The sequence below is a fragment of the Halichoerus grypus genome, chromosome 2 (assembly GCF_964656455.1).
Source record: "Halichoerus grypus chromosome 2, mHalGry1.hap1.1, whole genome shotgun sequence".
Taxonomy (NCBI): domain Eukaryota; kingdom Metazoa; phylum Chordata; class Mammalia; order Carnivora; family Phocidae; genus Halichoerus; species Halichoerus grypus.
The window spans coordinates 93,773,741-93,787,679 of record NC_135713.1 but is presented as its reverse complement, the minus strand read 5'-3'; the positions used below and the strand labels follow the sequence as shown (position 1 = coordinate 93,787,679).

At 44.4% G+C, this 13,939-nt stretch overlaps 1 protein-coding gene across 7 annotated transcripts in view; it reads right to left on the bottom strand.

Moving 5' to 3' along the window:
• Positions 1 to 632: 632 nt before the first annotated feature.
• Positions 633 to 13,939, bottom strand: part of LHFPL2 (LHFPL tetraspan subfamily member 2) — a 152,369-nt gene continuing 139,062 nt past the window's right edge. For all 7 annotated transcript variants that reach the window (XM_078067155.1, XM_078067154.1, XM_078067153.1 and 4 more), the window contains one exon: positions 633 to 4,755. In XM_078067155.1, the coding sequence (XP_077923281.1) occupies positions 4,499 to 4,755 (257 nt within the window). In that variant the 3' untranslated portion in view covers positions 633 to 4,498. The remainder of the gene's footprint in view (positions 4,756 to 13,939) is intronic.

Genomic DNA, 13,939 nt, shown 5'->3' with positions numbered 1-13,939 from the left:
TCTGTTCTCTCAGATAAGTGCTTCCTGGGGTATGCAGAGTTGAAAGAGTTTATGAGAAGTGTTGTTAGTGTCATCTTTGAATTTCTAAAGTAGAATTCTCCTTCTTGATGAGGCTCTCTGTGGGCAGGACTACCTTCAGGAAAGGTGGGTGTGCACCTCCTCCAGAACTGGCTTTAATTTGGGTATTTTTGTTGGAAGAGACTGTGCCCTTCAACTGACTTTTTTTCTTTGTCGCTATTATACATATTTCTTCAAAAAGTGTTTTTAATGCTTGGAAACATTTTCATATTTCTTAAATTTACTGTAAAATTAAGATATTTGTATAATATTTGAGAGTTCCCCTCTCCCCATTTATGTTGATGCTTCTCCAAGAAAGAAATAGGTCCTTAATCTCGAAGTTAAAGCTAACCTACGGTAGAGATACATATGTACTAATGAATGGAATAGTTAAAATACCTGAACATTTTCCCCCCATCATTAATATTACATATAAGTTAGTGTTTAACAGAAAAGTTGACTGGTAGGTGTTTTCTTTTTCTTTTTCTTTTTTTTTATTATGATGGTAGGTGTTTTCTTGAGAAAATTATGTAATTCTGTTGAAACCAATATACTTAGACTTGAAAAAATCAGAGTGAGTTTCCAAAATCTGGTTTAATTCCGATCTGGGGAGGGGAGGGCATTGTGAAATACATATGCACAGGAACCTAATCAATGCTAGACAAACAATGTATTAGTTTACAATATAATAGGATAACCATAAATTTGAAGGCTCAAATTGAGTCCATTAGCGGTAAATATAGTTTTCTATTTGGCTCAAGTGGCTACTGAATATCAAGTGATGCTGAGTTCCTCCAAAGCACCTAATGACTCCCCCAGCCTTGGAAGGAGTTTCACCACAGTCTCAGAAGAAATCCCAGTCATGCCTTTAACTCTTTTGGCCCTTGGGAGTCATCGCTGCCCAAATAGAAATGCAGGCCAGGGATTCCTAGTGGCCACATGTTATTGCACAGAGAAGTCTGTTCTAAGCCAGACTCTTATGGCTAAGAAGGTGTGAGATCAGCCCTTAAATAGTGGTCTAGCATTAACGTGGTCTATCAAAGCATGTTAAGAAAAAGCTCCTTAGTGATTATGTCCCAGCTACTAGTTTTCACACTAACAGAAAAGGCAATGAATGTGGCAGCTTCACATTTCACATGAAAGACTAGCATTAACTGGGCCTGGTGCTGGCTTAATTTTCACGTAAATCTGTGATATTAATGTAGACCCAGAAATAAATGATTTCATACCAGTCTTTTCTTCACATCGGTTTGTGTAGCATTTAAATTGTTATGGGTTAATGACTAGGCCATGAAGGCAAACATGTTTAACTCTCCTTTGCCAAAACAGAAACAATCCCTGTTCTGACTCCTGTCCAGTTTCCAAAAAAAAACAAAACTTACATACACCTTTGTTATTGCACATCTTTCACACAGACTTGTGTATGTATAATATACATATATATATTTTAAATATGCTACACATAAAAAAAGACTATGGCACTTTACATGTTTAACAAAGATCATTACACCACAGATGTTTGAAAACTATACAAAAACCCTCACACAATTAAGTGTAACATCGTTGAATTAGCACACAGGTTTAAAAAATCCACAGAATCCAAGGCAAGTATTTCTGCCTTCTTGGAGTTCATTGAGAAGCCCAGCCCATCACAAAACTTTAAGCGCAAACGCAGGCAAAAATAAATAAGACTTTTCTGGTCGTAGAAATGGTCCAGGTGTATTAGATTTTTGGACTGAGGTGATTAGATGATTGATATTTATTAGGAAAATGTGGGTCAACAATCAGTCCACTTGTTTAACATATTTCTAATACATTCCTCATATTCAGTGGTTTTTAAATAACTGTACAGGTTGGTGTAGACTAGCATGATTTTAACGTTTCATTTTTCCCAATCAAAGCCTGGCTAATAGACTGAAGGTTTAAAAGGCCCAACATTAGTTCTTACTCTGTCTCTGCTACAGAAATTCCATCTCTGCTCTGCTTATTAAGTCAGTCAGTGTTTAAGTAGTTTTTAGTGGTTTGGGGTGATGTGTGTGTGTGCATGTGCTTTGTCGTCTGTAGCAGTCAGACTAATGGAATAAAAACACTGCCAAGTGAATTTCTTCTGGCCAAGAGAAGTAACTTTCACTTGCGACTACTGCTTTATCAGGGTGTTCTAGAGATAGGCCACCCCCTTAGCCAAAGAGCAGTCAGGTAGTAATGAGGGCCATTCTCAGAAGGTCCTCAGGGCTTAGGACTTTAACTTGTCTGTAAAAAGAGAGTTAAGAGAACCCATTTCCTAACACTGATTTTTGTACAGAAAAAAACAGTAGAGCGAATCTGCTGATGAAAGGAATCCCTCCTCCCCCGCTGTTTTTTTGAATGAAAATTACTGCCAAGGTTTAAAAAGTAGTTACGGTGGGCACTGGGAGTTGGTTAGAGCATAAAAATACACAGCAGGGACAGGAGCCCTGTCCATCGGCTTCCATACCCTATTTCTGTGTGGTGTTAGAGATAGGGTTGTTTCCTGAGCCCATACAGTAGGCTGCTACGAGCAGAACTATTTACCCCTTCTCTTTTCAAAAAATAAAAAATAAAAAAAGGTTGTAGGACTTAAATCTTGCTTACTCTGAACTTTGGTCTAAGAAAGGTGAAAGGTGAACTGATTAAGGCCTGGTTCTATACCACCACCCCTCTTGCCCTTAGCTCTTAATCTGGGTGATACGATGGTTTGTGGTATAGGCCGAAGGCCAGAAGGGAATAAAAGTTTAGTTGCTCCACTCCATCTACATATAAAGCAATTGTTTGTTTTGCACCAAGGCATGGTTTTAGACTCAGCCTGGAGATGATTCACTTCAGGCGGTGTTGTAAAATCTGAATCAGGTTTCTATGCCTGGTGGCGCTTAGCATACAATACCTTACCCAAAGAAGGTGCAAAGTCATTCTGTTAAGCTTTCAAAACAAAGCAAACTCTTAGGGGAACAGATTCATAAGCCCAAATAGACCTGTACTTTTAATTCTTCCAGAAATCTTGTAGGTCCACTCCAAACTTGCTAAACTGTGCAGGAGTGTTTCTGTATCACTCTGCAATTCTGAAGCTTCGGTAATACCCAGCTAGGTTCTTGCCACTGAGATCATTCCAAAGTAAATTTGAGGTGGTGGTGAATACCATTTTTCTGCATCAATTTTATTGGCAATTTATAGAAACTAGATTATAAGCTCCTGAATCCTTTTTAATAGTGGTGTTCCATTCTTTTTGTAAACAGGCATAGGCAGGTGCTATGAGCTTGGTCTAGCTCTCATTTTTGCATTAAATTTCCACTCTGTGCTTCTCTGGGTGTGAAGGCTTGATGCAACTCACCCACTGAAGTAATTTTAATGTTCTTTCAGTCTGCTTTCAGAAACAACACTAGTAACTGGAGAAACTGAACTCCCATGACTAGCTCCTTTTTTTCCTGCAAAGGTCATTCCATTGCTGCTGGGGTTGGAAATACAGCTGACTACCAAACAAACAGTGGGAAAAGGTCTCCCCGCAAGTGCTGAGATTCTGGCAAGTTCTCTCAGTGAATATCTGAATGAGCCACAGTTGGCTTGGAGACCTCTGTTCCTGGAATGAGGAAATAGGGTGAGGTTTCCTTTGGCAGTCAAAGCTCGATCCTAACCCTAAGAGAAAAATATGGGATCTCCTTTAGAAGAGGAGACTGGGCCAGTCCTGGTGGTAGCCTGACTGCTGGGCAGTGGAATGAATTTGTCCTCCCTAGCAGGATTTTCTACTTTTATTCCCATGATCATATAGGTCCTTATTCTTTCCTTACTCAGATTTCTAAAATCTTGGACAGTTCAAGTGATCCAACCTTACCCTGGAATTCAGCCTAGAATCAGTTCCACAATGGGATTCCACACCGACCTGCTGACCCCTTTGGTCATAAGAGGCAGTGTCTTATTATGCCCTTGAACACATAACCTATCCCCAGTAAGTATGCAGTCTTCATTTTAGTCTCTGAGACGACTTGGAAGAACTAGGAGGAGACAAAAACACCAACCCCCAAATCCCATTCTGAGGCAGTGATGCTTACAGGCATGCAATCTTGTGGCAGAAATACATCTCCACACAGCCTGCAAATCTAGCTCACATCTCCTGTTACCAGAGGAACTGCTGCCTTAATGATTTAGATTATCATCCTTCATGAGCTTCGGAGGAGATGGAGTCAGACTCGTCAGCTCCGGGTCAGGGTTCCTGCAGTAGTTTCCTGTTCCATCTCTGACAGCTGGAACTGTGGCCCTGGAGCGCACTCAGCTGGATGTTTCCTCGCGCTGGTCCTGTTAAGGCCTGGGGCCGTGCAATGTAGGCTGTGGTAGGTAAAGGCTAGTTCTTCACTTGACTCAGACGAGGGAACCAGAGGGGTACTCTTTCACAAGGTGACACAGGAAGAAAAAGGGCATTTACATCTCTTCCAAACTAAAGGAGGCAGATAAGGTTTTTCCCCTCTTCGATTTCTTCCTGTACTTTGTCACTGGAGGTTGCAATTTCTGCTTGTGCGGAGAAGACAGCACAGATGAAGGTGAGGACCGTGCCCCCGATGGCGGTATAAAAGGCCCAGCCCAAGGAGCAGTCTCCAGGCCTGTAGGCCGACGCATAGTGTCCGCAGTAGCCTATGGCCTTCTGACAGCCCCAGCCGGCAGGGTAGAGTATCAGACCCAGGATCAGGAACAAGCCTGCAAGGCAGAAGAGAAGACCGGTGAAAACCCCCGTGGCTTCACAGTGTAAAAGTGAGTAACGGTACGGAGAGGCTGTCATCTGTTCTGTAGGAGCAGCAGGGACTATTTTATGCAACTAATGTGACCGGATCGAGAAATACCATCACTTTCTTAGAAATATATTTAGCCTCTTTTGTATATGCTGGAATGTGAATCCATTAATAATTTCTCTTCTACAAAAGCAAATTAAACTTGTTGCTAGTTCTTCCCACAAAACTCTTACTACAGTGAGCATTTCCCTTTTGGTCTAAGGCAGAGGTTGGCAAACTAAGGCTCCCACAAGTGAAATGTGGACTTGGTTCTGTAAAGTTCTGTTTGTTTTGTTTTTTAAGATTTTATTTGAGAGAGTGCAAGTGAGAGAGCACAGGCTTGGCGGGGGAGGCAGAGGGGTAGAGGGAGAGGGAGAAGCAGGTTCCCCGCTGAGCAGGGAGCCCGAAGCAGGGCTCCATCCCAGGACCCTGGGATCATGACCTGAGCCGAAGGCAGACGCTTAACCCACTGAGCCACCCAGGCGTCCCTGTAAATAAAGTTTTACTGGAACGTACCCCATTGCCCATATGTTTATGAACTTTGCCTACAGCTGCTTTTGTGCTGTAACAGTTTCAAGAGGATCGCTTATATTTTAAGTGGCAGGAGAAAAATGGTATTCTCTGCAAAATGACACCTAATATAAATCGATTGCTAACTTTATACCCCCCAAAAGCTGTTTTTTTTAGATAGCTTGCAGTAGCAATTCTATCCTCATAATTTAATCGTGGTTCTAAATTCTCTTTTCCTACCTTTACTGAAGTTCTCTGGGTTTACCACACCAAAGCTTCTAAGTCATTTACAGGAACTCTCTCACAAAAAGAACATGACTGAATCTGTGGCTATTAGGCTTGAAGGATGATCAAGGACAGTGTTTCAGTCCACAGATTACAACTGTCATAGCTGTCTTCACCTTATGATGGCATCTTCTTGCCAGGCCTGGCAGTTCAGATCTGATTTTCCCTACTTCCCAAATTAATCCCATTGTTCTACTCTGGAGGCCTCAGGGGACTTTCTAGCAGGGATGAAATACAGGGAAGTGGTTCATATGTTCACTGTCTGAAGAAGAGTGCTTCAAAAAAGAAGTCTTTCTAACCCTGCAACCCTTTATTTCTGCATAGGTCAGAGTGCTGGGCAGTAGGTAGGGAAATGCACTCCAGGGTTAGAAGCATTAAGTGAAAGGACAGCTGACTGAGGCATCCCGGAGAGGTGCTGTTAGAAATGACAGGGAGCATGGAGCTAATTCCCCCAAGAATAAGACTGCCAGTGGAGAATGTGTTGGTGCTTGAAGATGGAAGGTTTTAGCAAAGACTAGCTAAGTTAAGAGGTGGGTCGGTTAGTAGTTAAGAGCTTGGACGTAGGTACCATAGAGGTCTGAATCCAAGCTATTGCCATTTATGGGCTGGGTGACCTTAGAAAAGTCTCTTAACTTGTCTGGGTATGATTCTTCACCTGTAAAACTGGCTAATCCTTAACTCATAAAGTGGTTGTGGATATTAAAGTGTGTAAAAAGATACTTTATACGTCCATAACAGTAACAGCCTTAACAAAACTGGAACACAGACTAGCAAGTGGTAACAGGTTAGAGCCTTTGGCAGACTTTCTCCCATATATAAACACAAGCAGTTTAAAGTTTACCGTTTATGAATAAGCAAATCAGGTCCGTTTTGAGGGTATATTTTGAAAGGTGTAATAATTTGGGAGAGGGGAGAACCCAAGCTATAATTTAATACCCTTGGAAGAATAAACTAGTCTCCATCTGAACATATCTTACTCAGCTGGGGAGATCTAAATCTACTGAGCTAAGTCTTCTGTATTTCTAAAGCCTACGATAAAGCCTGATTAATCCCCATCTCCTTCCCCAGGAAACCTCACCTGAGGTAGACAGCACTTTGGTAGTCTCCTCCCTCAGGTCCTCAGTTTCCACCCGGGAAATAGTGAGGTACCATGGCTGGGACTTGGGTAAGGATTCAGAGGCACTCTGTGGCCTGTCCCGGGCAAGGGAGCATTAGCTGCTTGTCCCTTTGAAAGTCCAGAGTGTGGGGCACCTGGGGGGCTCAGTCGGTTAAGCGTCTGCCTTCGGCTCAGGTCATGATCCCGGGGTCCTGGGATTGAGCCCCACATCGGGCTCCCTGCTCTGCGGGGAGTCTGCTTCTCCCTCTGCCTGTCGCTCCCCCTACTTGTGCTCTCACTCACTCTCTCAAAAAATATTTTAAAAAAAGACCAGTGTGTTCATATTTAAATTGTCTCCACTGAGATATTAATTGTACATATCATTTGTATTATGTGACTTAAGCCCAATAAGTAAAAGTAATGTGTTTTAATATGATTGGGACCAAAGACAGAAAGCACGGAGCGTGCTGTCCCCCAGCAGCTCTGCTCCCCGAGCTGGGATCTAGCTGGTCGTGGGACATTCAGAATACCTTAATTTGGCTGTCTCAGGTCCTTCTGGAAAGTAGGCAGTTTTTTAAAATAAATATAAACCTTCTTTTAATCACCTCAGATGGCTTTTCACAGCACTGTCGTGAACGCTCACTCCAGCACTACCCTCCACACTCCGGGCTGTTCCCCTTTCCAGTAGCTCAGCTAAGCTTCCCAAGGGGCTTCAGCCCATCTTCAAATCCTGTGGTAGCCACTGGCCGATCAGTTTGTGAATAAGGACAGCAGGGAGACTTTCCTTACCACAGAGTTTGTCAGAGCCTCAGCTGGAATACGGAGAAGCCCACAGGGCAGGCCGGGTGGGAGGGTAATAAATAGTGGGCTCGGGCATGTCTGCAAGCCCCAGTGGAGGGGTCTGGGCTGCAACCACAGGCAGCCAGCCTACACAAACACCAGGAGTGCCTTATCCAGATTCTCGGAGGAAACCTCACTGTCTACCTTGCCCTGGCTGCTGACCTCTCCTCCCAGCACTCATCGGACTGTCATTAACACAACTGACGCCATGAAAGTGAAAGACCTACGTCTCAATGAGAGACAGAAAACAGGCCTTCAGGTGAGCAAAAATAAATAAAAATGTAAAAATCCCATTTTTCATCTCTCTAGTATTTAGACAAAGGCTCTGTACCAAAGGAATTCCAGTAAGTTAAACAATTCAGGTTGTCTCTCCAGTGACTGCCACAGTCAGTCCTTACCTTACCACGTCCTGACTCCACTGCTCTCAGGCCCAGTGCAGCTTATGAGCAGCCCGGGCCGTGGTGGTTCCTGGGCCCTAATAAGCATTACTTAGTCATAAAACCCTCCCCAAACAGATTCTTTTTGCTTCTTAGTAAAGGTGAGAAAAAAACCTATTAAAGTTCCCCTTCTCAGGGTAAAATCCAGCTTTCTGTCTCCTTGGCCTTCAAGGCCCTATGATCCGGCTCCGTATTACCTATTCAAACTCACCTTTGCCTTTCTCGCCCTTGTGCTCTCTGCTCCAGCCTCACTAGCCAGAGGGCTTTTCCTTGGACATACGTAGCAGCCATGCTCAGGCCTTTGCACCTGCTGTTCCTCTTACCTGCAGTGCTTTCCTTCCAGACAGCGTTTAGGCCACGGTCAAGTGCCACCTTGTGGGTGTGGTCTTCCATGCCACTCTACTTAAAATTCCAACCACCCACCTCCCCCCTTTCCTTGCTTTACGTCTCCTTAGCATTTATTACTAACATAGAACACATTTCTTTGAGTCATATGAAACTTTCAATATTTGACCATTTTTGACCTATAAAAACGGACACATCCTATAGTTTAACCTACTGTTTTACTTCTTTTGTTACCATCTCCATTCCAGACTTGAAACTCCACGAGGGCAGGGATTTTTGTATTATGTATTTACCACTCTAAAGCCAGTACTCAAAAGAGTGCTTGGAACATAGTTAAACTCATAATAAAATCTCTCCAAACCACAGTGCCCACCGTGGAAACCAGTAAAATAACTTGACAGATACCAATCAATGAGAACGAAATGTGTCAGCAAGAAAGGAAATAGAGACTCTTAGCTGGCTGGTTTAGCTCGTCACACCGCCCTGTTCCAGGCCTCTGAATCCCAGTGTTTAGAAGCAAACTTATGCCCCGAATTCCAAACAGGATTAATGACACCAACTATGAGGCAAAATTGAAGTCTTAAATAGGCATGTGAGACAATAGGCGTAAGAATATAGTCAGACATACCAACACCAAGTGTGCGTGCAAACTGAGCATGGTTTTCCTGGTCCTCAGTCTGGAGTACAGCCAAGGACTCTCAGTGTGCTTGTGGGTGATAGCTAGAGACCCAATGGAAGGTGAAGTGTGCTCTGAATTTCACATGGGAGCCAAGCCAGAAAATGGTCTGATCTTCTTGTATGGCTATTTAAAAAGTAGCTTCTGAAGTTAGGCCAGCCTATAGTGAGTGGTCTCTGGGGTCTTTCCACCACCTTGCCCTCATGCATTATTGTTTTGAGAGGGGGGCATCACTGATAGAGAAAGTAAGCGACTAGGCCAGTAGGCTTTGGCTTTTCTGACTGGCCTCTCCTCCCATGTGCCTGACTAAGCAATGGCTGGTCCAGCGGGGAGGAAGAAAAGCAGGGAGGAGGATACTGGCCAGCAACCAAAGGAAATAGTCACCACCGAAAGCAGCAGTGACTCAGCTGTGATAACCTCTGCCATAGCTCCACTTGATAGGATGGTACCCCAGAAGGTACCATCTGCTCATCCCGGGGTCACCTGGGGATGACTCAACCTTATCTGGGAAAGAAAAAAATGAAGAACTAATGGTTAGTTACTTGGACTACCTGAGATGCCACCACAGGCTGGAGACAGAACCCCGGCGACCTCGGTGAGGCCGGCCATACGGTGCTGGCTCTCTCATGATGAGCTGGACACCAGCTCTCACAACGCAGTGCCCACCGTGTCTCTGTGCTGTTTTAATAACCTTTTCCCCTGCCTGGATGGCGCTTTCAGACTCAACCCCAGATTCCCAGCAGTTGAATCTTGTTGCACAGGAATCTTTAGTCTCTGTGGGCAACCTAAGCATGTGGTTTGGACTTTACTCAAATAATTAGACTCTGTAAGCTCCAAAAGGGCAGAAACTATGTCTTATCCTAGCATTTCCAATGTCTAAAACCTAGGAGGTGCTAAAAAACAAACAAAAAACAATGAAATGCACCAAGAAAAGTCTTAGTCTTCTTGCTTTGTGGTCCACATTTATTCACTGCTGTGACTAGACCAACTACAAAATTGTACATCTTAGGTAATTTTCTTGCTACTACCCTAGAATGAAATAATGTTATCAAATCTAAGTTTTAAGCAAATACCTTAGGTGGGAAGATAAACATCTCCGTGATCCTGCCAAGCACCCAATTTTATGAAGATTAGGAGTTCCTGAATACAATAAATAGTATTTCACTTGGTCTGAAGATGACCATCTCCAGCTTCATGAGATGCCAGGAATGGGGGTGGGGGTGGGGGGGAGTCCAGTCTGAACCACAGCTCTTCAGCCTGTGAGGGAAATGAGGCAAGGCTCCATGGCTGTTTCACAGTGTTTTCCGGCTGTTAGAGCATCACCTCCTTCCCTCCAGATCAACCACACAATGGTCACTCTTTCACCACTGGCTGACCAAGGGAATGGACTCAAGGTTTCTTGTCCTTTGTGGGTCACCCACCATTTGTACAGAAGAAGGCCATTTTTTCCTGGCCTGAAAATGTGAGAAACAAAGGCTGGCTCCTGTTCCAAAGAATAACAAGTGGATCTTTGGACATCACATTCCTATTTCCTCTTCAGACAGGCTTTCAGACTAAATAGCAAAGACTGACTAGACCTCAGTTTGCAAAGCACTTCTCTAAGGACACGAAGAAAAGAAGGCCAGCTGTTAGTGCCACCACCAACCTGTGGAGAAGCTCCCAGAGAGGAACACAACACTTAGCCTCCACTAGATTATAATCAAGAAGCTCGTTCTAAAGCTATGAGAGATCCTCATCTCTTTGGAGAGTGAGCACACAGCAGACGGCAGCAGGCGGAGCAGCTTTCGATAAATTTGGGGTCCAATTAGGTAATTCGCGAGGTGAGTCCACTGAGTGTCCTGGTGCCAAGCAGGTGAGTGGCCTCGGCAGTGGGGGGAGGAGTGGGCTGGTGTGGGGTTTCACAGGCTTTACACACGTTTAGGCCAGTAATACTCAAGGAATCAGGTCACACTCCACACATCAGCATTCCCTGAACATGGGGCTCTTATTCATGCTGACCCCTGGGGTACTCCATCTACCTAGAAATAGCCCCTCTCACCCAAGTCAAGTGTCACCTCCATGTGAAACATTTGTCACCACTTCCTGCCAGAATGGTCTTGTCTGTGTGCTTCCACTACCCTGTCCCTCTTCAGCTCTTCGTCACAGTGTTAATTTTGTAGGCTTATTCAACAACTATTTACTGAGTTACCTAAGTGTCCCTCATTATACTCAGCCCTGAGGACAGAGCAGTACCCTAGTAGGACTCTGAGCCCCTTGAGGGCAGAAAACTTGATTGCTCTTAGTATACGTGACAGTTTTGTCTTAGCATTTACCATAAACCTGATGGGGGTGTCACAGTTAACTTTGGATAACAAAGGTCAAGAGTTCAACTCATTTCTTTGAAATAGCCACGGACTCATTTAGGAACCCAGCAGGAGACCCCTTGTTTATCCCCTTTGGGTCTACCTTGTGACTCAGAGACCTGGGAATGTGGACCTAGCTTAGCCTGCACCCCAGTTTTTGTTGACCCAGCTCAGCTCACTAAAGCATAATGCCAGGAGGCTGCCCCCACGCCCCCTAAGCCTCATTCCCTTGCTCCAGGCAGCCATCTCTAACAGGAAGTAAGGCAAATCAGACAAGAGAGCGGCTGGCTTCCAGTACCCAGCCCCATTCTAGGACACAGCTCAGACAGCACCCCAGGCTTAATGCGAGTGGTACCTTCAATCAGCAAGTTAAAAAAAAAAAAAAAATACTGACAGCACAGGATTAGAGGAAGACCAAAACAGGACAGCCCTCCTTGCAAGTATTTTAGAGCATCCACCTGCGTTCTAGGTGGGATGTCATATTGGCTTTTCCTTCTCAGTATCCTTTGCTGTCATTAACTTTCCAATTTCTTAACATTGGACTGCCCAGGGCTCAATCCTGTGTCTTCTCTGTATTCTCCTCATTGATCACAGGTGGTCCCATAGCTTTAACTACTCTAGGCTGACATCTCCTGCACTCGGATCTCCAGATTTGCATATCCAATTACCTACTTGACCTCCACTTAGATGTCTAACAAATTATGTCCAAACCTAACTCTTGATTGCCACTCCCCGCTTCACAACCTTGTCTTTGCCCTGTGCACTTCATATCAGCAAACGGGAGTTCAATTCTTACACCCTCTCAGGCCAGAAACCTTAGGATAATTTTTGACTCCTCTCTTTCTCTCAGAGCCCACATTACTCTTTATCAGCAAGGCCTTCATGCTAACTGTTCCCTCGGCCCGCAGAGCTCTTCCTGATTACCCATATGGCTAACTCCTTTATCTTCCTCAAGTCCTTAAATCTGTTCTCCTTGAATCCGACCCTGACTATCCTATTTAATATGATAACTTGTCCTCTTATCATGTCAGCATAGTTGATCTCTCTTATCCTGGCTACACCTTTTTTTTCTCCCCTAGTACCCACCACCTTTTAATAAACTAAATAACTTAGTTTACAGTCTGTCTCCCCCACCTTCAGTGTAAACTCCATGAGGAGGAAGAACTTGGTCAGTTCATGTATCCCAATTGCTTGGAACAATGTAAGACACGTAGCAGGTGCTCAGTAATATTTGCTCCGTGGATGACAAGGCGGCGCTGTGAGGCAGATGGTACATTTTGCAGGAAACCAATGTAACATACTTGCCAAGTTTTTAAACTAGTTGGAGGAAAAAGCGTCGATAACATGAATCTCAGGAGTTGGCAATTTCGGCTAACAGAACAACAGCCATACTTACTAATGAAACCCACACAAGGTCCAAACCATGGGACTTGACTGCAAGCACTGAAAACCTCCTTTCTAGCTCTAGAAGATGATGCTCTTTGGAAGAACACAAAGATAAAAGTATTAAGTTAATTAAATGTAATAAATTTTCAGTTATCTAAAGAGCAACCTTAGTTGAGCCTCAAAACTCTGAAATTGTTTCCAGCTCTGGCTGGCTGCAGTGAGGACAGCTAAAAAGACAGACTGTGGCTGGCGTGTGGGACCTTTCCAGGACACCACCCGTGGGAGGGGAGCAGTGCCGGGATAAGCCTGGAGAAGTTCAGGAAAATGGCAGGTGTCAGAAAGCAGAAGGGTACAAGGGTAAATGAAGAAGGAGGTGGACCATGGCAGTTTGCAAAAGAGCTAAGGGTGGTATCCGGAAGCAGCACGAGCCTGGACAATGGAAAGACCAACAGAACGTGCCGGCGGTGAAGGCAGGCGGAGGCAGAACCGCTCTAGAGCGCGGGAAAGGCCCCTCCCAGCAGCAGCCCGAAGGCAGCGTCACAGATGAGCACTGGTGTGCGCGGTCTGCACTCCAGGAGAGGAATACCACGTCCGGCTATTTTCCGCTAAGTCTGGGACCGTCACGTGCTAGACCAAGTGATGTACAGAGTGGTTTACAACAAAGGTAGGGATGCTGGTTAACATTTATCTGTACGTTTACCGTGCTCTTATGCCTAAATTTTAATTTTCCGCCAAGTCACCTTTCATGCTGACAGCTGGAAGGCATTCTGGCAGTCCGTAATAGCTATTGGGAGGTCAACTGTTGTTAGGTGGGGACACTCCTCTTTGACAGTACCCCTAGGCAAACATATGCTTTGAGGAAGGCACACCACATCAGACCATGTCCAGTTCCCACCCAATGAATTTGTCATCATGCTATTCTCTTCCCAGTCGTCCTGCTATGAACCTGTTACACACTCTTCACGTGCAGGGACTTTGTGAGACATTCTGTAGTGATCATTCTCAGTCACAACACAAGGCTAACCCAGGTTCTCTCTAATCTTTTAAGAAAGAAGAAATGTAATTTTTATTTAAAATTTTTACCTATGAAATTCTAAGGAGCAAGTACAGGGTTAACCAGCTATCTGGAAAACTATATAGAACAGTGATAGTAAAAAACTAGAAGTCTTAACTGTGACATAATACACATTTGTCCC